At 38.3% G+C, this 24,575-nt stretch overlaps 1 protein-coding gene across 1 annotated transcript in view; it reads right to left on the bottom strand.

Moving 5' to 3' along the window:
* The window catches only part of NIPAL1 (NIPA like domain containing 1), a 683,348-nt gene that overhangs the window by 67,100 nt on the left and 591,673 nt on the right, over window positions 1-24,575 (bottom strand). Inside the window, exon 5 of the mRNA XM_044061412.1 lies at window positions 13,664-13,824. Coding sequence (XP_043917347.1) covers window positions 13,664-13,824 — 161 coding nt within the window. The remainder of the gene's footprint in view (window positions 1-13,663; window positions 13,825-24,575) is intronic.

Genomic DNA, 24,575 nt, shown 5'->3' with positions numbered 1-24,575 from the left:
CAAAGTATTAGTTTAAGGGTGTACACACACAACAAAGTATTAGTTTATGGATGTGCACACTTATGCAACCAGTGTATTGTACGTTTTTTTATTTTTCCCCTAACAGATTTATTTGTTTTTCAGTTGAATTGTACAGGTTATAGGTCACATTAAAGGTGGGAAATGTTTTGAAATGATTTATTGTGGTCTCAGTTTTTTATATCACAAAAACCTGGCATTTTCACATAGGTGTGTATACTTTTTATATATATATATATATATATATATATATATATATGTATTCCTTTTTACAGATATATATATATATATATATATATATATATATATATATATATATATATATATATATGTATATATATTTTATATATATCATTTTATTTTATTTTTTTATTTGTTACATTGGCCCAAGGACCATTTTCAAGTATGCTAAAGGTGAAAAGGGAGCAACAATTTATATAAAATATCATAGTTCAAAAAAATTAAAACAGAAAATTTGCAAAGCAATTAACTATAAACAATATATACATTTGCGCATACGTGCATGTATTAAGATACCAAGGGAGTGCACTGTACAGGTGTTTTGAGACAAGAACCTGAGGGATGATAGCCTCACAATCCATGAGTACGTAGTAATATCCATATCATATGCACACATGCATGCCTTATTTCACACATAAAAAGGGTATCTGTCTTCTTTTGGCAGCTTGAATTTTATATTTTTCATTTAGTAGTTTATGTATGTTACGTACATGTTTTAAAATCTATTTTAATGTAAAATAGTTCCTCTGCCCATTTTAACTAAATGGTAACTATGCAGAATTATAACTTTTTTTTTACTCAGATACGTTTTTAATTTTTAAAAGTCAAAGATCATAGAAAATATGTACAAACAAATATAATAAACTATATACAATATCCATAACAATGCGTACATGTAAACAGAATTATAAATTTTGAACTGTGTGGAATTCTGGTCTAAACATTCAGGGTACTCATTCAAGGGACTCTACTGATAAACTGTTTTTGCTATTGCACAGACCAGTTTATAAACAGGTGCTACCACTGCATAACACCTCAGCATAAGTAATTCTGTCAGGTGAATGATTCCAGATGAAGAGACATATATATCACTAGCCCAGGGCTTTATAAACACATATACTCTGGGTAATACAGTCTTAGAAACATTCACAGTAATAATAATTTTGGTTGCAACTCAAACAACTTTCTCTCTCTGTCTTAATAATACAACCATTGAAATCACTTCTCATAAAAAATTATTAAGACTAATAGTGCATGACAATCTTGTATTTAACCTGCATATACAAAATTGCATAAAAAAATCACGAAAAACTAGCGATGCTTTACAGAGCCACAAACATTCCTGCCAATGGAAATAAAACTAAACTTATCAATACTTATCACCTCCCGTCACTACTTTATGGTGCTCCAGTCCTTACTAACATCCAGTCATTACAAAATCAAGACTTGAACAATGATATAATGAAGTGGTTAAATTTGCAGCAAATACCCCTTTCAGGACCCACCACTGTATATCACTGGTGCCTAAAATTGGTTAGAACTACCCCCTCAACTAACATATATACAGCTTCTTACCACCTACAAAGTTATTCAGCATCCATCTGCTTGTCCAGCAGTGTGTACCATTCTATACAACTATGTTCCCACTCAGTCACTAATCCAAGAACTCTCTTCTGTCCACAGAACTATTAAATCTGCTAGACATGGTCTGCACTCATACCCTGCTGCTAAGGTCAGGAACTTCTTACCAGTATCCTTCAGGTCACTACCCTCCTTCTACCCCTTTAAATCATTCTGAAAGACTTCCTATTCAAAATCTGGCTCTGTTCTCACTCATTCCCAGGAAAAACTATATTTCTATACATGAACAAGTACCTGTTCATACAACTCCTTAGTCCCCTTCTTCACTCACTTCCTCACTTCAATCAATTTCTCTCTCCGACTCTAAATATGCTACAACCCTGTTTTTTCTCTCTTCATATTGCAATTCCTGTTTGTTGTTGTTGTTGTCTTTCGGCTTTTCCTGGTTAGGGGTCACCACAGCGGAACTCAAGTCCACTAATGATTGGCAGAAGATTTTCACGAATGCCAATGTGCCAGCTCGATGTCCAACCTTTAACGAAGGCACGCCCATTTACTCATGTCTTTCGAACGCCACCCAACCACGGGGTGGACATGCAGACTCCACACAGAAGGCACTCCCCGCACTCCAGCTGAGAATCGGAGGGGAGAACCTCTTGCTGTGAGGCAACAATGCTACCACTGCACCGCAATTCCTGTTTGTATTCTACTAAATTACCCTTAATTTTTCAATATTGGCTAAAACTTGTCTAAATATTAAATCATTGTCATATAAGTTGTATCTATTCTTAACCAATCCTTTCACATCATGTTTAATTTGGTATAATTATTAAAACAGTAGATGTTTTTATGTTATTTTTGAAGATTGCAAAATGATTGTCTTAAAATGTTGTTGTAATACATCAGACCTTTTCTTCCCAGAAATCAGCTGAAAATAGCCACCTACCCACCTACACTTTCCAGGTGATCAAATGTCACTAAATAAATAATAAATAACTGAAAGACAGACATGCAAGCAACAATACTACTCACCATCAGTGTTAAGCTGATATAGCTGATGATATGCTTATTGCACCTAAAATATTCACAGAGGTAATTATTTTGGTGGCAACTCCCAAGAACCGAATAAACATATATAAACAGTAAATCTCCTTCACTCTCATAATTTTTTAAGTTGGTTTAGCTTTTGGTACACATGCTGCCTTTACTGGTTTCTATGGTAATCATGTACTGCTTTACTTTTCTATACTATATTTTCAGACATGCATCTCTTAGGTCAAACAATGCCTGCAGTCTTTTTACTGCGTATGTTTGTGTGTGTGTGTGTGTGTGTGTGTGTGTGTGTCTGTGAGCATGTGTGTGTGTGTGTGTGTGTGTGTGTGTGCGCGTGTGTAGTCTGACTGCTAATTTAGTGTGGCTGCTTTCTGTTGCTATGGGGAACTTTTTCGTGTTATTCACTTCCCAAATCTTCCTTAGGTGCTTCATTTTTTTATTTCTGCAGTTTATGCTTTCACTTTCTTCAGGAGACATATGTTTTTACATTCCTATTTTTATTAGTGTTCCTAATTAGGTAATGTACTGAAATATGAGTTTTTAGTGGGTAATTTGTGTCACAGTCCCAAATTCTGTTTTGTGATATTTTTTTTAGGCAGGCTTATTAACCCATTGGAAGTTAGGTGTTAATTTCTGTTGTATAGTTTTTGAGTTATTTCTTTGATTCTGGGGTACTTTTGTGTTAGACATCCCCACTGCTAAATAACTTTTCCAAACAGTAGACGTTTGTTGAGTTTGAAGTCTGTCAGGGAGCAGGAATCTATGAGTTAATGAGTTCTAGGATGCCTGCACTAGTTTGCACGAAACATAACAGCTAGAAATATGACTGACCAGTTTTCCTTGGCCATTTTGTAAAATAAATGTGTGTGCATGTGTGTGGCTACAAATATGAATACTCAGTTTTCCTTGTCATTTTCATATCTCTTTATATATATATATATATATATATATATATATATATATATATATATATATATATACACACACACACACACACACACAGACACACACACACACACACACACACACACACACACACACACACACATACTATCTCTCGATCTCCCTCTCTCTTTATATATATATATATATATATATATATATATTATACATATGTGTGTTTGTATTTTTTCCAAGTTAAATGTATAATCCTCAAGCAAATATTATTAATGTGTGCACTTTTAACTTTCACTTCATTAGGCAAACCATCTCAATAGGATGACATGTCAATGAAGGCTGAAAGAGCTCATGGCATATAGGGGTGGGTATCAGTGCTATCTGCCTTAGACTTGAGTTATATTTAAATTAAATATCATGCATACATTTTTTTTCTCTCCATTCTCCTGGTCTACCTGATGAGGAAGCTGAAGATAAGGAGTGCTGGATACCTATATCACAGCCTCTTTCTGCTGCTAGCTTACTGAGTAGATGAAAACTCCTGTCAAGCTGACATCCCTGTGTGCTTCTGTCTGTTTGCACTCTCCACCTCTTACTGTCCTATGCATGCCTATTTCAACTCATTTTTACACTGGTAATAGTGGACATGTGATTTCAGCTACCATACAAACAATATTCATAAACTGTTCTTTACAGAGATGCTTCATTTGTTGCACTTAGTGGTACAAAGCATTGTGGACTGACACAAACCATCTCTTGAATTCTATATGATCTTGTCTTCCAGTATCGCAGCATTTCAGGTGTCCAGTGCACTACTGTTACAGATGTCTACTTTGTTTGTTCTTGTTACTCTGCTTTGCAACATACTATGAGATCTATGCAGTTAGGTGCAGTCACAGAATGTACATTTGTGTAAGTTGCACCTACCCATTACAGTAGATAATCTAGTCCCTTACTGCTGCAGTAGTACTTAGGCTTTATGGGTTGTATCCTGCCCAGGATACAACAGCTGCCAGCTTCAAAGCTTTGGCTCCCTCCCACACATTCACTCTGACTGCTGATTTCCAGCTTAAAGGAAAGAAGCTCTATTCAGGACTTTCTTGCCTGTTCAGAGGGAGAGAATAGTCTAACTTTCCCTAAAGTGTAAAATATACAATAATATAATTTAAACCAAACAACACCTTATATTCCAAATACAACTATGTAAAAGAGCAGGGGACTGGACAGTGGGTGCTGCTACTGATGTAGTGAAGAATTCAAACATCTATTGTTTGAGTAAGTGCAACTTACACAACTGTACTATAGTCATCATTCACATTGCTGCTATCACCTTTAGGCAATATGGAGAGATTACTAAAGTTTATCCGACCTGGAAGTAAGAAGGATATGGATCCCGGATCACCAAGATAATGGTCCAAGGAAAGCCTGCTCTGGACCTGGAAAAGGAATGCAGTTTGCAATGCTTTGTACATTTACGCATAGAAGATCATGTATTCTAGAATGATTCTAGAGTCCATTGTATACCAGTATGCCATTGAAAAAGACAATGCTCTAGTAGAATGTGCCATGATACTGCCTGGAATGAATTTACCATGATGTGTATGACAAAAGGAAATAGCACAGGACGAAGGCCTAGAAATTGTCTGTTTGGACATATGATGTCCCTTCTCTGTCCAATAATAAGAAATAAAAGACTGGATCAGCTTTCATAATGGACTTAGATCTGTCAGGATAGTACCAGATCTGCGTAGGCATTTGCAGAGTATGTAGAATCTTCCTCTCTCTCCATTTTAGGATATGAATAGAAGACAGGGAGATTAATGGCTTGATTCAAAGTAAATCCTGAAACCACTATGGGCATAAGAAAGCGGTTTGCTCTTAATGAGACCTTATCCCTGTGGAATATGAAATAAGGCTTACCCACCATGAAAGCTTGCAACTTAGATATCTTCATACTGATGTCAGAGCAATGAGAGATACATTTTTCCAAGTCATGAACCTCAAATCAACCTGATGAGCAGGTTCAAATTGAGACACAATTACCTTTTCCAGCACAAAGTTAAGATCCCAAGGAGGAGCAACCTGCTCAGGTGAAAAACTGCTTTCAGACAGAGAGGAACAAGGAGGATCCATATGCAGACATGCTGAAATGGTCACAAGAAAAACCTTCATGGAGGAATAAGCAAAGCCAGAGGAGAGTAATTCACAAATATTTCAGCACCACTGGTACCCAATCCCTGATGTGACCCTGGTTATAGGCTAGGTACCAACTAGAACAGCTCTTCCATTTGCTAATACATGATTTTTGTAGTAGCAGGTTTTCTTACCTCCTTTAGTACATACTGCAGGTCCTCATGAAATAAGTGCCTAAAAGGTATAAAAACTGAATCACCCAGGTAATTTGTTGCAGTTTTTTGGGGCTGGGGTGTATCAAACTCCTCCTGTCTTGTGCGAGTAGGTCTAGTCTTTAAGGCTTGTGGTAACTGCCCTTGTTCCATTTCATAAAAAAGGGAGAACCAATGTTGCCTGGGCCAAATGGCAGTCATCAAAATTATTTTTGCAAGTCCTTCTGAATCTTCAGAATTACCCTAGACACCAGTGGAAAGGGTAGAAATGTATAAAGGAGGATTCCTGTTAAGGGGAATGAAAAGGCATCTGTTTTGTACACTTGCTTGTAAGGGGCCCTGGCATAGAATTTGCTTAGTTATCTATTTTGAAAGGAGGAGAACATAGCTGTCTAAGCTGTTCCCCATGACAGGATAAACTCCTAGAAGACCTCCTCATTCAATTTCCATTAGTGGGGGTTTATCTTGGTCCTGATCTGCTTTTCTGCCACTACATTTTGCTCTGATGGAATGTAAGATGCTAAAGAATGCTGCAAGCTATCATGGCCTGCCTATCTACAGAATGTGGTGTAGTATGCAACACATCAGTGTGGTGTTGCATGTTCTCATCTGTAAAGGACCCAGGGAGCACAGCTGATGAAGACATTTCAAGGCATGGATCACAGTCAACATATGTGGTTTGGTCTGCCTGAAGAATTCCACAGGCCTTTTTCATCTTTACCCCCTTTGAAACACCCCTCCCCCTACAACAAAATCTGAGATAACTGTGCTGCGAGGCTCAGCTGTATTTGATGTCTACATGAATCCATTTCCTATCTTATAAAACCCAAAACTGGAATGTAATATTCCAGAGCATGCAAATGTATGCATTTGCTTTATATAAGCCATTGAATCTTTCTCACATGTAAGTTTGCCAGAGTAGTCCCGTAAATCACAGAAGACAAGAACCCTAGTATCCTGTGAAATTCTCTTGTAGAAGTATGAGACAAACTGAAGAAGTTCAGGAGAGTTTCCAGATGAAAATTAACATTTGCCTGTGTCAAAAAAGTCTTTTGCTGAGAGATGTCTTAGAAAGCAACCCTTAAACACGATTCTGTGTGATAGAGTCAAGGGGAATTTCTGTACATTTATTTGGAAGTCCAGGTTGTTCAGCAGAGACATAACTCAAGCTAGACATCTGTGAGAAAACTATTTAAAGACTATTTAAAAAAAAGAAAAGAAAGTCGCTCAAGTAAGGAAAATGTGAATGTCATTAAGGCTGCAATAGGCTAAGAGTGGAGCTACACATTTTATAAACACCCTTACACTTGTAGATATGCCAAAAGATAATGCAAAGAAGTGATAACATGACCCAGAAACAGAATCTGAGAAATTTCTTGAAGCATACAGCTATGGGGATATGGTGATAAGCAACTTGTAGGTCTAAAATTACCATGAAACTCTGGGGAGGAATGAGGGTAATAGACTCTGAAGGGTCAACTTTTTTGAAGTTTGGTACTATCACAAGCAGATTTAGAAAGGGAGTATTTAGTGCAGGTCTCAAAGCAGGCTCTTTCTTTGCTATCAGAAACATTTTAGAATAGAAACATTTGCCCCTTTGATTTAAAGGCACTGGTTCTATGACTCCTAGGGTGTGTAAATGTACTATAACCTGAGGAAACAATTCTGTTTGGATTGGAGATGGGGAGATATTGCCCTGAAAGGAGGTCTTTGTATCCAAGTGCCACCTGTAACTCTCATGAACCACTTTTAACACCCAAAAGTCAGAAACAATCTGCAACTAAAGGAGAATTTTAACAGCTATTTTTGTGACAGCTTTGTTGAGATGTGACAGGTGGGCAAGGCAGGGGAAAGAATGCTAGCATAGTCAATCTGAGCTATTAGACTGTCCGTTTTCAGAGTGTACCCCTGTTTCTTACTGCTGTTCCCCTCTGGCCATCTCTTTCTTTTGTTCATTGTTTGCCAGACTATGGCATGGATTGTTTTTGGCTTTTTAAAAGTTAAGGCAGACTTGAAAGAGTTAAATTGGGAAAACGGAAGCATTTTAAACACTCTTTGCATTAATTTTCCACTATAATCAAATTGTTTGAAGACCTGTGTAGCTGATGCACCAAACAATACCTCTTTGTTTAAAGCAGAATCTACAATTTCAGACTTTATCTTATCACATACATCTCAACTGTACAGATTTTTGCCTCATATTTTTCATCTGTTTTTCAAAAAATTGTGCTTTACTGGAAAATTATTGGCAAGCCATTAAAGACTGAATACAGAAAATAATGACAGACATTTGAGTTCTAGACTTTATACCCTTCAGCAAATTCATACTAACTCAAAACTTGCTATTCTATCAACTTTCTAAGTTTGTAAGAGCAATATTTAAAAATTGTCCTAATTTTGGGACTTTCTCCCTCCGTTGTTTATGGTTTTGTCCGGATTTCTTGTTCTAAGAGATTGAGAAGTATGTCTCATCAGCAAACTTTTGGTTATGTTACATCTCCTCACAACTGTAGCAGTAACAGTGGCCTTAAACATAGTATCTGCACAATCATACATAACCTTCAGAGCATGTTTAGATACCTGAGAAAGAGTAGAAACATTGGGTTAAGAAATGGCCTACCTTCTGCAAGAAGGCTGGCAGAAAAGTCTTTCAGACTAGCCATATAAGTTAGTATAAACTTTCTTATGTATGCCTGATAATTAAGACTTCTGAAACCTAAAGCAGAAAACAAAAACATTTTCTTGCCGAAATGATCCAATATCTTGCTTTTTTTGCCTCCAGGAGAAGGTTGATATTGAAGAGCAATTAGTTGCCACCCGGTAAAGGTATACATACTGCTAATGGGTCAGATCTAAGGTGAGAAAAAATAAATGTACTAGTCTGAGATACTTTATACAGTTTGTATGCCTTACTAGTGGCTGATGGTTTGGTATTAGGGTTATTATAGGCTACATTTTTACACATTCTCCAATGCTGTCAGAATGGGAGGAATGGGTGAAAATGAGGCTTAGCCATTTGTAATATATCATAGTATCTCCTCATTTTAGGGGCAGCTTCAATTTGTTCACATAAAAACCATCTCATTCATCTTAGTAATACTCTGATTAAAAAATAATTCCTCAGCTGGAGGTTTAAATATACAGGTATCCTCTGAATCTGAGATATGGGTCTTTGAGTCTGTGGAAGAAGAAGCCCTAGCTCTATCCATACCAGAATTATTTTATTTATTTATTATTTGTTTACCAGGAAAGCCTGACTGGGGCAAAGACCATTTTCAGTGGAGACCCAGGGAGAAACACTCCAGATGTATGTCTTTGAAGCACCCCAGCCAAGAACTGAACCACATAACCTTGTGATATTTGACAAAAACAGTATCTGCTGTACCACTGCACCACCCAAACCGCTGTACCACTGTGCATTAGTCCCGATGTCCTCAGAAGTCCTTTATTAATTATGCCCCCAGATAAGTACTTTTGAATAACAGGATTTATAGTTTGTAACAAATGTCTGGTTAAACTGGCGCCATTTCTTCAGAAAAATCATGATTAACCTTTTGTTTTTTCTTACAGGTAGAACACTAGATGATGACTACTCAAAGAAGCAGCATCTTGCAGAGTGTTCCCTTGACCCACAAATGATGGTTCTCCCATGCCTGGATCAGAAACTGGAACTGTGAAAGAGGATTATGCCAGTGAAAGCTGGAGTGGTAAGTGAGTGGTCTGAAAAACAACAACAAAAAAATACAGGTTCACCTACCATTGACTGAGGCATAAAATGAGCCAGTGATGTTGGCAAGGGCACTTTGGTAAGTTGTTATTGCTTTCTTTCTTGGTACAATGGGAGGAGCATCACCAGCACCTGGGAAAATAGTCATGCTGTGGCAAAGGAGGAGATGTCAAAAGTGCTAAACTCTACTGGGCCAAATCAGTTGGGAGGTAAGTAGTCATTAACTGTTCACATGCAGCAGACTTACAGTGACGTTACCTTTCCCAATCCCTTCATTAGTAACTGCAAAAGCAGCACACAAAATTTGCCATCAGAACAAAATGGAAAATAAGATGTCATGAAATATATACAAACAACACACGCTCACTATACACTCCTGCCCGTTCGCTAATTAACTAAACTTTTTAGTCAAATAATTCAAAGTTTGCATAAGCAGCACTTATTTTTCCACAAAAATAGCCCCCAAATAGTCAAAATCACCACTGACTAACAACAGTGGTCCCTGAGAAGAAACTTCTGATATTATGAAAAATACTGGGTTTCTCAAAGAAGAAATACTGTTTTAATCAGAAAAAGAAATAAGGCATTTTCTTAAAAGGGCAATAACTTCCACGTGGAAAGATTCCTCTATTGGGACTTGTCTACCAGAAACAAAGCCAGTAGTCGACTGCAGTCTTCTGTGAAGTCTAAGATTTGCCGTCCCCATAGTGCCTTTTTTAGGCAAGGCTCAAAGGACAAACCAACCATCGTAACCAGTACAGGTAACCAAAAACTAAGGGTAATGCTACTCAATGCCAGAAATCTCAACCTCAAAATGCACGCACTCCAGGCACTCCTCAGTATGGAGAAAATTGATGTTTGTGCAGTGACAGAAACCTGGTTCAAGGCTCCGGAGAGCACCCCAGCACTACCAGGTTACAATTCATATCATACTTTCCGGCCTCAGTTACTGGATCGCAGTACAAAGGGCAGAGATGTATCCATATTCATCAAGGATACCCACATCTCCAGGTTAGTGGCGCAGCATGATGCCCAAGAGATCATCCATGCGCAACCATCAGCAGGCAAAACCACATTTCAAGTCTTAGCCTGTTATAGCTCACCCACCATGTCCCAAGATGCTCACTCAGCATGTTTGAGGCATTGGAAAATATAAAGGTCCTACCCAACACCATAATTTTGGGTGATTTAAACTACCCTGGTATAGACTGGGTGAACTACCAAAGTTCTAACTCCTATGCCCAGAGGTTCATAGAATTTATAAATTCAAATGCCCTTGAACAACTGGTATGTTCTCCCACTAGAGGGGACAACATATTGGATTTAGTCATCACAAATATGGGCGCCCATTGTACCACACCCGTTATCACTCCCTCTCTGGTCAGATCAGACCACAAACTGATAACCCTGGATGTCCTCACCCCTCCACCTCCCCCAGTCAAAGAAACCATCGTAAAAAACCTTTTCAAAGCAAACTTCAAACTACTTGTGTCAGAAGTGGAAAGCTTCACTATTCCCTTGTAGAAGGAAAATGATATCCAGGATGCAGAATCCTACACCAAGGCACTTTATATACAGCTTCAGGATTGCATGGACCGTGCTATCCCAAATAAAAACAAGATTCCTTCCTCAATCAAGAAGAAACCAGTCTGGTGGACCCCGGCCATAAGCAAACTATACAATAAAAGGAGGAGACTTATACAAAAAAAGGCCAAATCTCAAGTAGAAAAATCATCCCTGATCAGCATTAGTAAGAAATTGAGGGCCCTCATCAAGTCAACTAAAGCCAATTTCGAAAAGAAAGTTGCCAAGGATGCCAAGGATAACCATAAGGCCTTCTATGGCTACGTCAAAAACCTAAATGGCAATGCTCAGGTCTGTTCCGAGCTAGTACAAAATGGAACAAAATACACTGACCCCCACTGACATTGCCAACATCTTGGCTGACAGGTTCAGTGCAAACCCCCCCCCCCTCACCACCTACAGGGCCTATTACTATTCCAGGGGATTGTGTTACTCCAATTATTACAGATACATTGGTTAATAAGGCTCTATCTAAAGCTAAAAACACTGCCTCCATGGGACCAGATGGTGTCCCGGGCTGTGTCATACACGAGCTCCAAAATGAATTAACCCCACATCTGAATACCCTGTTTAGTCTCAGCCTCTCGACAGGATATGTGCCCATAGAATGGCGCACAGCAACGGTGGTTCCGCTGCACAAGGGTGGGCCCACAACTGACCCTGGGAACTACCGACCAATAAGCCTGACCAGTCTGATCTGTAAGGCAATGGAGCGAATCATTATGGAACTATTAAATGGAGAGATTGGGAACCTCCAAACACTTGACCCCACACAGTTCAACTTCGCCAAGGGCAGATCATGCCTCCTGAACCTGGTGGACTTCTTTGAGACAGTTACTCATGCTATAGATAAGGGAAAGGAGGTACACACGGCTTACCTTGATCTTGCTAAAGCATTTGACACCATTCCCCATTTGGGTATTATTAGTAAACTCACCAACCTGGGCATAAACCCTTACGTCACAAGATGGATCACAAACTGGCTCTCAGACAGATCTCACAAAGTAAAAGTAGCGGGATCTATGTCTGAATCCAGACCAGTAATGAGCGGTATGCCTCAGGGCTCTGTCCTGGGGCCCCTCCTGTTTGGCATATACTTCTCAGAAGTACAGGCAAGCACTGAAGGGCTGTGCTGACCAAGTTCGCAGACAACTGCAAACTGGGTGCTATAACAGAGTCTCTGGCCAACATGGATATCCTCCAGAAGGGCCTTAATGAGACTGATGCATGATGTCAAAGCCATGGTCTCAAGCTAAATGCTAAAAAATGTGTAGTAATCCTCTTTGGATAAGGTAACCCCCTGAAATCTGAAGAAGTAATAAGGGATCTAGGGACCCAAGTAGATAGTCAGTTTCCTTTGATAACCGTGTTGCCAAGGTGGTTAGAAAATCCTTCTATGTGACCCATCTGATCACAAAAGGGTTCGCATCAAGATCTAAGGATGTAGTTGTGCCCCTCTACTCTTCCCTCATCAGACCCATTATTGAGTACAATGCACCAGCTGGAATGTACTTGGCTCGGCATCTCCAGCAACTGGAGAGACCACAGAGGTACCTCACTAAGAGGATCACTGGCCTTAAACAGTTGCCCTATGCAGCATGATTGAAAAAACTAAGGCTTTTCTCTGTTGCATACCACCTTCTCAGAGGCGATCTCTGTCTAACATATAGAGCCATGTCCAACCCAGAACTGTTGAACATGCTCCATCTTAGCAAAACCAAATCTACTCCAGCTACATGCTCTAGGGATATAAACCTCAGCACAACAATGAATAGAACATGCTGAAGGGATAGATTCCCTTCGCAAAGATTTCCCTTGCTGTGGAACAAAGTCCCGATCTACATAAGACAGAGCCCCTCACTATCACTCTTCAAGAGGAACCTTGACGAGTGGATGGGTAACAGAAAGTTCACACCAGGGATCATACCAACAGCTCTACTAGATAGGGGCCAAGGGTACTAGCTGCTAGAGCAAAGGCCTAGGGAACTAACCAAAGGGGTGGTGAATACCACACAACGTGGCTGTGCTAATATATGCCTTCGGGCAGCTAGCCCTGTACCTACCTATGAACCTATGAACCTAAGGGCTGCATCTCTAAAAGTTGGCAAGAATGTACCAAAGACAGATTCACTTTGGCTGCTGATTTACCTCCTTGAGACTGGTCAATTAGCAGTCACAGTGAATGTGTGGGAGGGAACCAGAGCTTCTTAAAGCTAGCTGGTTGTATCCCAGACAGAATCCATCTCATACAGCTAAAGGCTACTACAGTAGTGGGAATGGATGGACATCTGAGTATGGCAAAGTTGTCTAAAATAATAGGAGGAGCACATTCAATTGCAATTAGCATTTCTCACACCGCACACCTTTGCCTGTCTACATTTTTTATTTTTTACAGGTCTGTTTCCATCAAAGAATTCTTCAGGTTTTTACCACAAACCTGGATCTTTCAGTTTGAGTTCCATGTCATGCAATGAGTTGACCTCCTCTTCCTCTGGTGCATGTATCACCATAACTGTTGATCCAAGTAGGCTCAGCACACAGCCTAGTTTTCCATGAATGTTTAGTCTCTCATTTAAAAAGTAGGTTGACAGTATGGCACTGTTTGAGAAAAAAAAACAATGAAAGTAAGCTATACTCTATCAAGGAAAATAATGCTATTCTTAAAACTTGCTTGTTAAATTATATTACTATGGTATCTGTAGAAACAAAAAGGACACTTATATGTAAAATACATTTTACAGTGAATTACAACTTTAATCACAAACTGGGCTCAATGAGCAGACAGGACATAACAAATAATGGAGTACAATCTCCGCAGACAAGGTTATGGTGCTATAGCAGACCAGCCTACAATATTATAAACATAGTGGTAGACACAGGAAACAACAATTACATTTTTACATTATTTACAACATTTATATTATTTCCATTATTTACACAATTTGACAAGTTCTGCAGTAATAGACAGTATTAAACATTTTAGATAAAGTTGTTGAGGTAAGGAATTGGATTACTATCCATTGTCAAAAAAAAAAAAAACAGGCATTAGTGGCTTCCTCCTGAAGGTGTTTTCCATAATTATAACTTTTGTTTGCTGACAGCATCATTTTTTTTTTTTTTTTATATCACCTGGTATTTCCCCTCTGGTAGTCTTGAAAGGAGGTCTGACTAACTAGAGGCTTTCAGCATTGGGAAACATGATGAAATATATGTTTCATCAGGTTGAATATGAACAGACTCATGCGTAAGTCAACAGTTTTTGGAGTTTTGAAATTAGAAAGCTAAGCCCTTGAACTCATATTGAGGCATGAAAAACACACAATAGAATAGGCTTGACCATTAAAACTTCAAAATTTCTCTCATTTTCATGGTTAAGAAGCATGACAGCTCTATGAATTCTTTGACACATATGTGCTAAAACTTGGTCTTGCAGTCAGTGTGCCAAGGAGAGTACATGATAAACAGATATGCATAAATGTAAATATACACACATACGGTACTTTGCAAAAGAAGAACAAGACACTGGTATATCTCAGTACAAAGATTGGTCTGGCACATGGGCAATGCTGCAATATACTCAGTTGTCCATGTCTCCATGAGAATCTATCTGATGGTCTAAAAGGAAACTTGTGTTCAAGTTTCAGCTAATGCATTACAGAACATTACAGAATGGACAACAAAAGAGCACTGGATAGCCATTTCCACCACAAAAACAGTTTATTGAAACACAGCAGGCCACAGCAAACCACAGCACAAGAATTACAGAATGGGCTTACTGTACAGTACCCTGATTAGAGAACAAGTGTTCTCCAGCAGGGTATTAATGTAAAAGTAATGCCTGCTGAAAAATGAGTCTGCCACTTCATGGCAGCATATCAAGCTGCTGTGGAGCTCAGACTGGGAAAATGGAACAACCGCCATTATTTTACGCTCGCTAAGCAGCACTTCTGCTGTTTAGTGAGTGTAAAATATATTAAAAAGAAAAAACCCTGAAAAATGAAATTATGTGTGTGTTTATGTCTGTGTGTGTGAGTATATGCGTGTATGCCAGTGAAGTGAGAGTGAGCAAGCCATTATATTACACTCTCTAAGCAGCACTTCTGATGTTTAGCGAGTGTAAAACAAAACCAAAGAAAAAATTAAAATAAAGAGTGTGTGTGCAAGTGTATGCATGCATGAGAGTAAGAGAGAGAGAGTGATTGCTCCAGCGAAATAGAAAAGTGTATGTGTGTGTGTGTGTGTGTGTGTGTGTGTGTGTGTGTGCGTGTGAGACAGACAGAGAGATAGATAAAGAGAGAGAGAGAGAGAGAGTATGAGTGAAGGAAAGCAATCGAACGGTCCCTGGTAGCATGTGTGACACACAGTGAGAGAATGATCTCTGGCAGCAGCAGCAGCAGTTTTAGGTACCTCTTCACCTCTTAGACATGCCTGCCAACCTCTTAGAACATGAAATCTGGACAAAGCCTGACATAATTGGGGGGGGGGGGGATGCTAAGAAATAGGAACACATTTTAAATATTGCTCTTATAAACTTTGATTGAAAGTTGCTAGAAGAACAGGATTTGTGTTCACATGTATTTTCTGAAGGATATGAAATCTGAAACTCAAATGAATGTCATTATTTAGTAATTTCTGTGTCTGATGTCTGGCAATAAATCACAAACCTTTTAGGAGTAAGGGACCAAAAATATAAAGGAAATACCTGGATTTTTAAAGTGTTAAATTTTGGGTGTAAAATGCTTCCTCCATCACTAGGGATCATTTGATTGCTTTCACACTTCACACACACAGACACACACACAGACTTTCTCAGCTTTCATGCATGCATTCACTCACACTTGCAAACAGAAACATGACACACATACATGCACACACTTTTCTGTTTCGCTGGAGTGATTGCTCTCTCTCTCTCTTACTCTCATACATGCATACACTCTCACACATGCTTTATTTTAATTTTTTCTTTTTTTTTTGTTTTACACTCGCTATCAGCAGAAGCTCTGCTTAGCGAGAGTAATATAAAGACTCGCTCACTCTCACTTCACTGACATACACGCATACAGTCTCACACACAGGGATCTATTTCAGATGACAGAAGTTTTAAAACTTTGAATTTCATATGGCTGAGACCATATGATCGAAGTTTTAAAACTTTGAACACCTGAAATAAAAATAAAAACAAAAAAATTTCCTGGAGACTTTTGCGGGGGGGGGGCAAGCCCCCCTGCACCCCCCCACACTCCCTGCTATTTAAATATACCAACTCCGAGATCACACTACAGCGAGGAAAAGGGAAAATTTCCCGTGCCACAGTGTGTGGAGATTTCTGTTCAGAACTTCGAAGTTTTAAAACTTCGATCATATGGTCTAGGCCATATGAAATTCTAAGTTGTAGAACTTTGGTCATCTGAAGGGAACCCACACACAGGCATAAACACACACACACACACACACATAATTTCATTTTTCAGTTTTTTTCTTTTTAATATATTTTACACTCGGTAAACAGCAGAAGAGTTGCTTAGCGAGTATAAAATAATGGTGGCTGTTTCGCTTTATCAGTCTGAGCTCCATAGCAGCTTGATATGCTGCCATGAAGCAGTGGACTCATTTTTCACTGGGCATTATTTGTGCATTAATACCCTGCTGGAGAATGCTCTTTTTCCAATCAGGGTACTGATGTACAGTAAGCCCATTTTCTAAGAGGATGGTAATTGTATGCTAGCATATAAAATTCAGTGTAAATTAAAGACAAAGAAATAATTGGTATTGTAATGTACATAATAACTATTTAGATGAAATGGAGTTTGAAAGTAGAAGATCTTTTATATTATCTAAACTGAACATTTTGAACTTTATAGGCTTTGATTAAATGAATGTGAGAAACATATTTGTGATTAAACTGCTTGCTATGGCAATATAATCTTTCTTTCTATATGGTGAGAATGTTCTGCCATTTCCTAAAATGGAAGTGGGTCACTGGACTGTCAGGTATGTGGACAGTACAGCATAAGACTAGAGTGGAGTGGGTTTAGCTGGGGAACAGGAGAAGAACACCACCTTCCATGTCAGCAGGAGTAGATCAGTGCCTGCAGTTTTGAAAAGCAATTTACATTGTGTTAATTCAGTTGTGTAAAGAATGAGTAGCTGCTAATACTGTTCTGTCACAGAGCCAAAAAATGTAATAATTTAAAGAGTAATATACCAAAAAGAGGGACCTCTACAAGGCAGAGTAGTTCATTAAAGGATAATGCAAAGGTGACAAGAAGCCCTTAAAATAGACAAAGTGGGATTAGGGTTACGCTACTTCTGGGATTCCTCAACTAGAAGTCACAGCAGCAGCAGCAATGACATTACATACAAAATGGGATACAATCAAAAGTGTGAAGTAAGATTCCACTAGGGATAAGTGTAACTTCCAAAGGAAGTTAAGCATGTGAAAAGTACACAGCCAAAAGCTGATAGTGAACTTTAAAGCACAAGCAGATAAGGGAGGACTCTAGCCAGAACTCAATGCTGTCCCAAGGCAGTGTTAAAGTAAGGGTGAAGAGTGTACACATAAAATATTTCTTAAGTTATACTGTAGTTCAAAACAGGACAAGTGTGTGATGGCTCTTGGCAGCACTGAATGCAATCCTCAGGTAGTGTTAATGCAAAGGTATAGTGTATGCACCTAAAACACAACTTCAGTTAAGCTGCACCTTGAACCAGGGTCACGTGGAGAATGGTCTCTGCAGATGATGACTGCAGCTGAGAAATTATAATGCACTTGCTTTTTGAGAGGGAAGGTTACGTCAAATCTGGATAAGGCATTAAAGAGAAAAGATATAAAATTATCAGCAAATGTTGATATAGTCAAAGTAATTTTTTCCAAGTAATAATATAAAAATGTTAATGTCAGACTATAAGTAAGGGAATGAAATGGAAAGGCAAAGCTTTTCACTGAGTTGTTGAGAAAAAAGTTTGAGGATTTCATGTCCTGCAAGAAGATGAAATCAATCAATATTTAAGGAAATAAATCCAGAGTTTCAGTGAAAGGTCTGTAAATCTTTTGGCCACATAATGAAAAGACAGGTTTCACTAACGAAGGCACTGATGCTGAGAGGGATACTGAAGACAAAGGGAGAAGACAAGAAAGGTCAAGACAGATAAACAGTATTACTGAACAAGAAGCTAAAGAACGGTGATGGTTACACTGGCTAGGTGTGCTGAAAATCATCAAATTCAAAAAGAACCAGACTTAATGATAAAAGAACAATAACAATATTACATTTATATCAGTGTTAATATGATAGTAAATCTCCATCTTTTTCTATCACAAATTATATGCATCATTACCCAGGATCCATATAGATTAATTTACTTGAACCCAGACATCAATATTGCATAGGGGGGTTGTTCACTTTTCAGGAGGACTAAATGCTTTATTAACTCCTGTTGGAGCATTTGTGACCATACCTCTCAGTAAAACATAACAAAACACAAATAAGCACCACAGAAAGCACACGTGAAGTTGTTAGCAACCACCAAAAGTACAACATAATACTTGGTTCTGTAACTTTCCAATTATGTATTCTATTAAACTTCTAACAAATAAGTATTTACCCAACTTCCACAATTTCAAAGGACTATCAGTGCAGGTGAGCAGCCTTTGTGATTACTAAATAATACACAATGTGACACTCTTCCAATTACTTAACACTATGTATTAAAACAATTAAATCTGCTTCTATAAAAATTTAAAAAAAGTCTTTATAAAGATTATGCCATTTAACATTATATGAGGCAACAAGTTTACCTGTTTCACAGATTGTGGATAGATAGCTATGCCCATACCTCTCAACCTGGAAATATCAAAAATCTGGACAAGGCCCATGAAAAATAGGTACAAAACTGTACGCTGATTAATGTAAAATTTGCATACATAATTACCCAACTCCGCCTACGCCAATGGAATTGTGGGATACAACGTTTCAAACGCAGACCAGAACAGAGCCAAAATATAGCACCAGAGACTCCCTGTAGCCATTCCACTGTCCCATTACCTGGCTATTTCACATCATTTACCATAAACACTAATGTGTGCATACTGCTTTACTACATTATTTGGATTTTATTTTTTACATTTTATAGCACAATGCTCAAACAGCAATAGATATCTGGCTGCTAAACAAAGCAATACTGTCTCACAATGAAAATAGATTCAGCATTAAAACTTCTCTTCCCTTGAAACTCTCATTCACTTAAACAGCATTGAAACCCATAGATTACCTTAGGGCTGTATTCAAATCAGAAGCCCCTTGCACACAAAACAAGAAACATACATGCGTTCTTTGATATACAAGGAATATAATAAAATCAGGAAGGTGTAATACAGCACACTTGTTAGACTTAAGTTAGAGCCGATTTTAAATTTATTGTTTAAACATTTTTCCAGTAGGCAATGAAACAAAATGCATGAACAAATAATGACAAAACTGCCTTATTCAGAACACTTCCATGATAGTCTACTTATACACACACACACACACACATATATATATATATATATATATATATATATATATATATATATATATATATCACAGTAGTGTAAGCCATAGGCATGTTGCACAGCTTCTTGCACTTATTTTTAATTGGGGGGGGGCAAAAGGCAAAAAAACAGGGACGCATTTTAAACATTGCTTGAATAAAATATCACCATGCATTTCACTGCCAAGTCTTGAACCAAGGTATCTCTACACTACAGTCAGAATAACATACCACTAAACCAAATCAACAGTTTGCTGAAAGACAGGAAGACAAACTTAAATGGCTATCATTTAGTGAATTCAGTTCACACTCTCGACCTCTTAGCACAAATAAACAGAACAAAGCCAATAATGGGGGAATACAGCCACAAAACATTTCAAATGCTGATCTTATAAACTTAAAACAAAACTTTTTATTCTAGCAGTTTTCTACCATTTATTTTATGAAGAATATGAAGCTTGAAATTGAAATACAAAATACCATTACTCCGTTTAGCCAACAATGCAGTGCTTGTTACCATGAGCCACTCTGAATGCATGTTTTCATGTACCCACGCCTTGTTGAGGTCGCACTCGCACATTCTCTCAGAGGGTACTCGTTAGATGAGAATGGTCTTATTTCCCTCTTATGGTGCTGCCTTCACAAGAACACAAGCTGCCATTTTAAATAAAATTATCTTGGGCACAGTCAGTGCTAAAGCTATTGTTTTGAAGACCTGGCTGAAAATTACATGCCTTTTTTCACAAGGACTGCTTCTGGCAGGGTTTCACGACATAACACACAGACACACAGGCACACACACACAGACACACACACACAGACACACACACACACACACACACACACACACACACACACACACACACACACACACACACACACACACACACACACACACACACACACACACACACACACACACACACACACACACACACTTTCTTCCTTACCTGTTTCCCCTGCATAGCGAAGCAAAAGTCCCTCTCTTGGCAGCATATTCAGCAGTCCCTCTCTCGGCAGCATAAAGCAAAGCAGAAGAAGCAAGTCAGCAGTTCTACGTCTGTCTCTCAGCAGCATTTTCAAGGCAAAGCACTTCCCGGCAGTGAAGTCCCTCTCTTGGCAGCATATCCACTTATCCAGCAGTCCCTCATCCCTCTCTAGGCAGTATAAGCAAAGCTTCTTCCCTCGAAACAAGTCAGCAGTTCTGAGTCCCTCTCTTGGCAGCATTTTCAAAACACACAGCAGTTCCCGCCTGCACGCAGCCAGCTGGAAATGATGATATGAGCTCCTTGACCTCAATTCCGACTGGCTGGTAGTGTTGTTGGAGCTAACGTCATTGCGCACGTGATGACATCATCTCCGACAATGCGAAATTTCAAAAAATAAAAAAAACAGCAGCAAAGAAATTGGAAATGAAGGGGTGCCACTCGGGAATTGTGGCACCCCTTCATTTGGACCCCAAAACTCGGTAAAAAACGAGTAATTCGGGACGGTTGGGAGGTCTGGCTATGCCTTGCTACACCATGTCATTTAAATGTCATCCTTTCAGTTTCTATCGACATTACATTGTAACATCAATAGCATCTGCATGGTGTTTTAAGAGCAGCAGTGATACCTGAAGTAAACAAATAATTCATATGTACCTCTGTTGCAAGAAATACACTGATCATGCTCCTGCCATGGCAAAAGGTTAAGCCTGCTGTGCTCTTCTTTGATATCACAGAACTGCATAACAATAAGGTCTCCGATCATGACCAGGTTGTCAAGAAATGCACCTTGAGACTGCAGCTTGAAAGGCAAATCTTGACACCCATGTCGAGAATATATAACAAAGTGGTCATGACTGGAGACACCCTGTTGCAATTTTTTGTAGTGCATGAAGCTTAAACTGCTTCTATATACTACAAGTGTAGGAATGCTAAGTATTTAAGTTTTAAAAGTTGTAACACTTTTCAATAAGACACGTAGAACTGCACCACAGAACAGCAGCAGAACAAAAAAAATTAACATAAGTTAAATATTTCATTCAGCCAAAAAAGAAAAGCTGGAAGAAGAGTTTAATGTTTTAAAGCTCTTTCTTGTTTCCCGTCACTGGTTTCTGGTGGCTGCTTACCATTCTTACTGCTCTAACGTGAGACTAGAGCTTATTACTTCTGAAGGCTGCAGGTGCTTACCTAGCCTATCTTTTCACCAGTTGTGAGGCATAACCAAAGTATTCTACACACTACAATTTTTTTTGTGTGTCTTTCTGTGTTATTATGGTATAATTTCATACTGCAGCACACATGGCAACCACAACAGAACAGTGTCAGAAAGCTGTAACAGTTTTAAAAAAAATTGTAATACACTGTGCTGGTGCACTAAAATAATTAAATAAATAAATAAATAAATAAAATAAAAAGTGGCAGAGAGAAGTTTCTGAAAACTTTTGTTTATTTATTTCATTTTTTATTTACATTTGTTTACTGGGAAAGTCTAAGTAATTAATACCCATTTTCAGAGGAGACCATGGCAGAAAAGCTCCAGAAAGTTAAATGACATTAAATATAATAGTACTAGAAATGTAATACTTAAACACAATAAAGCATTAGGAGGTGCCAGTGATGTAAAAACAAAAAAAAATACAAAATGACAAATATGACAATCAGTATCTATAAAATAATTGGAATTATAATCTAATATGCTAGGAAATAAAAATAAAAATATATATGTCCACCCTAAGAGTAGGGAGAGGGCATGTGTTGAAAGGTATAGATAGTATGATGAAAGGTTCGGTTAGTAAGAATGTAAAGTTGTTAGTATAGATCATACAGATGAGGTGCATGAGTATAGCTATGAGTTAGTAATAAATTGTTTGACAGAGAATTTAAATGCATGAAGGCTGCATATAGTTCTGATTGAATCTAGGATAGAGCTCCGTAGTTTGGATATGCAGTTTGAGTATATGATTGCACCATATTTTTTTTTATAGATTTCAAGCAGGTTTTTACCTTTAGAACTCAGAGGGTGACTTGGGAGACAGTTATGACATACTGAGAAGATGGAAGATCCAGGTAGAGGGGTTATACAGTATTTTGTGGGTTAGAAGAAGTTGTATATGGGCTAGTGGATGTGGGAATTCTAACCTATTGAGAGCATGTACTAGAGTAATGATGAGCTTTATGCGGCAGGTTAGTTGCAAATCTAGCTATCTTGTTATAGAATTGCTCCAGTTGTAATTTAAGAGAGATCGGGATGTTAGTCAAAACAGGTGAGCCATAGAGAAAAGAGGGTAAAAGATAAGTGTTACGCTAGAGTGATTCTACTAGAAGGAGTACGGCATTTTTTTTTTCTTTTTTCTCTGTCTAGTAGACCTAGCTTTCGGAAAGCTATTTTTAGATAGTTATAGTTATAATTTTATATAGTTTTGTATCTGAAAATTAAACTTTACGTTGTCATCTATGGAGACTGAAAGCAATTTGGTATGGGTAACTACTTATATTGCTGTATTGTTTAAAGAGGCAGTGTGGAAGTTAAGTTTATCATTGGCATGAGACTTTAGAAAAAATCGCAGTAGCTTAGTATTTTTGGGAATAAGTAAACGTTTTGATGCATCCACAGTTCAACTGAGTTGAAAGCAATTTATGTCATGTATTGTAGTTTTAGTGGGCTGTCAGATGAGCAGATGAGAAGTGAGTCATCTGCACACTGAATAAGGCAAGCTTGCTGAGAGGAGGTATATATGTTACTCACAAAAATGCTGAAGAGCAGTGAACTGAGAACAAAGCCCTGAGGAATACCCATTTTAACTAGCAGAAAAGGAGAGAAAGAAGAGAGCCATTTGACAGATTGATTTCTTTCAGATAAGTAGAGAGAACCACAGAAAAATTTGATTTGGAAAGGCCCAGAGAGAACATTTCAGTCAGGAGTTTATCACATGACACTGTGTCAAAGGTTTGTGAGAAATCTAGAAAACTTTTCTTGGTCTCTAGCATTATTAATGGTGTCAGAAAAGTTAAGGAGAACTGTAGTTGTGCTTTGGCCTGGTAGGAAACTACACTGGGTTGGAGTAGGTGATCATTTTGCAAGAGGTACTGAAGCAGTTACTTATGGATGCACTTTTTCAGGATCTTAGAAAGGGGAGACAATATGTCTACTGGCCTAAAGTTAGAGATTTCAGAAGAGTTATTTGTTTATGGACAGGAATAATGAAGATGTTTTCTTCCACAGTGCAGGGACGTGGGAGCCTTGAATAGATCTGTTAATGAGAATTCAGACTGGGTATGCTATAGCGTTCAAAAAGCATAACGTACTCAGCAGGGAGATCAGCAGCAGCAGGAGAAGAGAGTTTATCTCTCTTTAGTAAATGTTTAATATATGATAAGGAGAAAGGTTGAAGATTGAAGGCATGGATGTCAGGACTAATGTTACAAATGTTAATGGAAATAAGAAAAAGTTTTGTGGGTGTTGTATAGGAGTTAAGGGCAGAAGATGGCGGAATGGAGGGGCTGGGGGTGGGATGGATACGAGAAGAGAAGAGAAGGATTAGTTAGCTTTTTATAAAGTATCTGAATTTATTCCATGTTAAGCCAAAGTGAAGTGAATGTTTCGATGTTTTATATTTGAAAACGTGAAGAAGTTGGACATTAAATAAATTTGAGGAACTAGATATAAAGGAAGGTTCAGCCTGAGTATAGAGTGTGAATAAAGTGTGAGAGTACTATGGCAGGTAGTAAGGTGACATAAAATGAATATAGAGATGTGAAGATGCAAAAAGATGACATGGTAGATGGAGAGGACTGTGGATTAGTTAAGGGGTGAGTGTAGCTGAATGAAAA

This window comes from Protopterus annectens, chromosome 2.part0, assembly GCF_019279795.1.
Source record: "Protopterus annectens isolate FY-2018-M chromosome 2.part0, PAN1.0, whole genome shotgun sequence".
Taxonomy (NCBI): domain Eukaryota; kingdom Metazoa; phylum Chordata; order Ceratodontiformes; family Protopteridae; genus Protopterus; species Protopterus annectens.
This window is presented reverse-complemented; position numbering and strand designations above follow the sequence as displayed.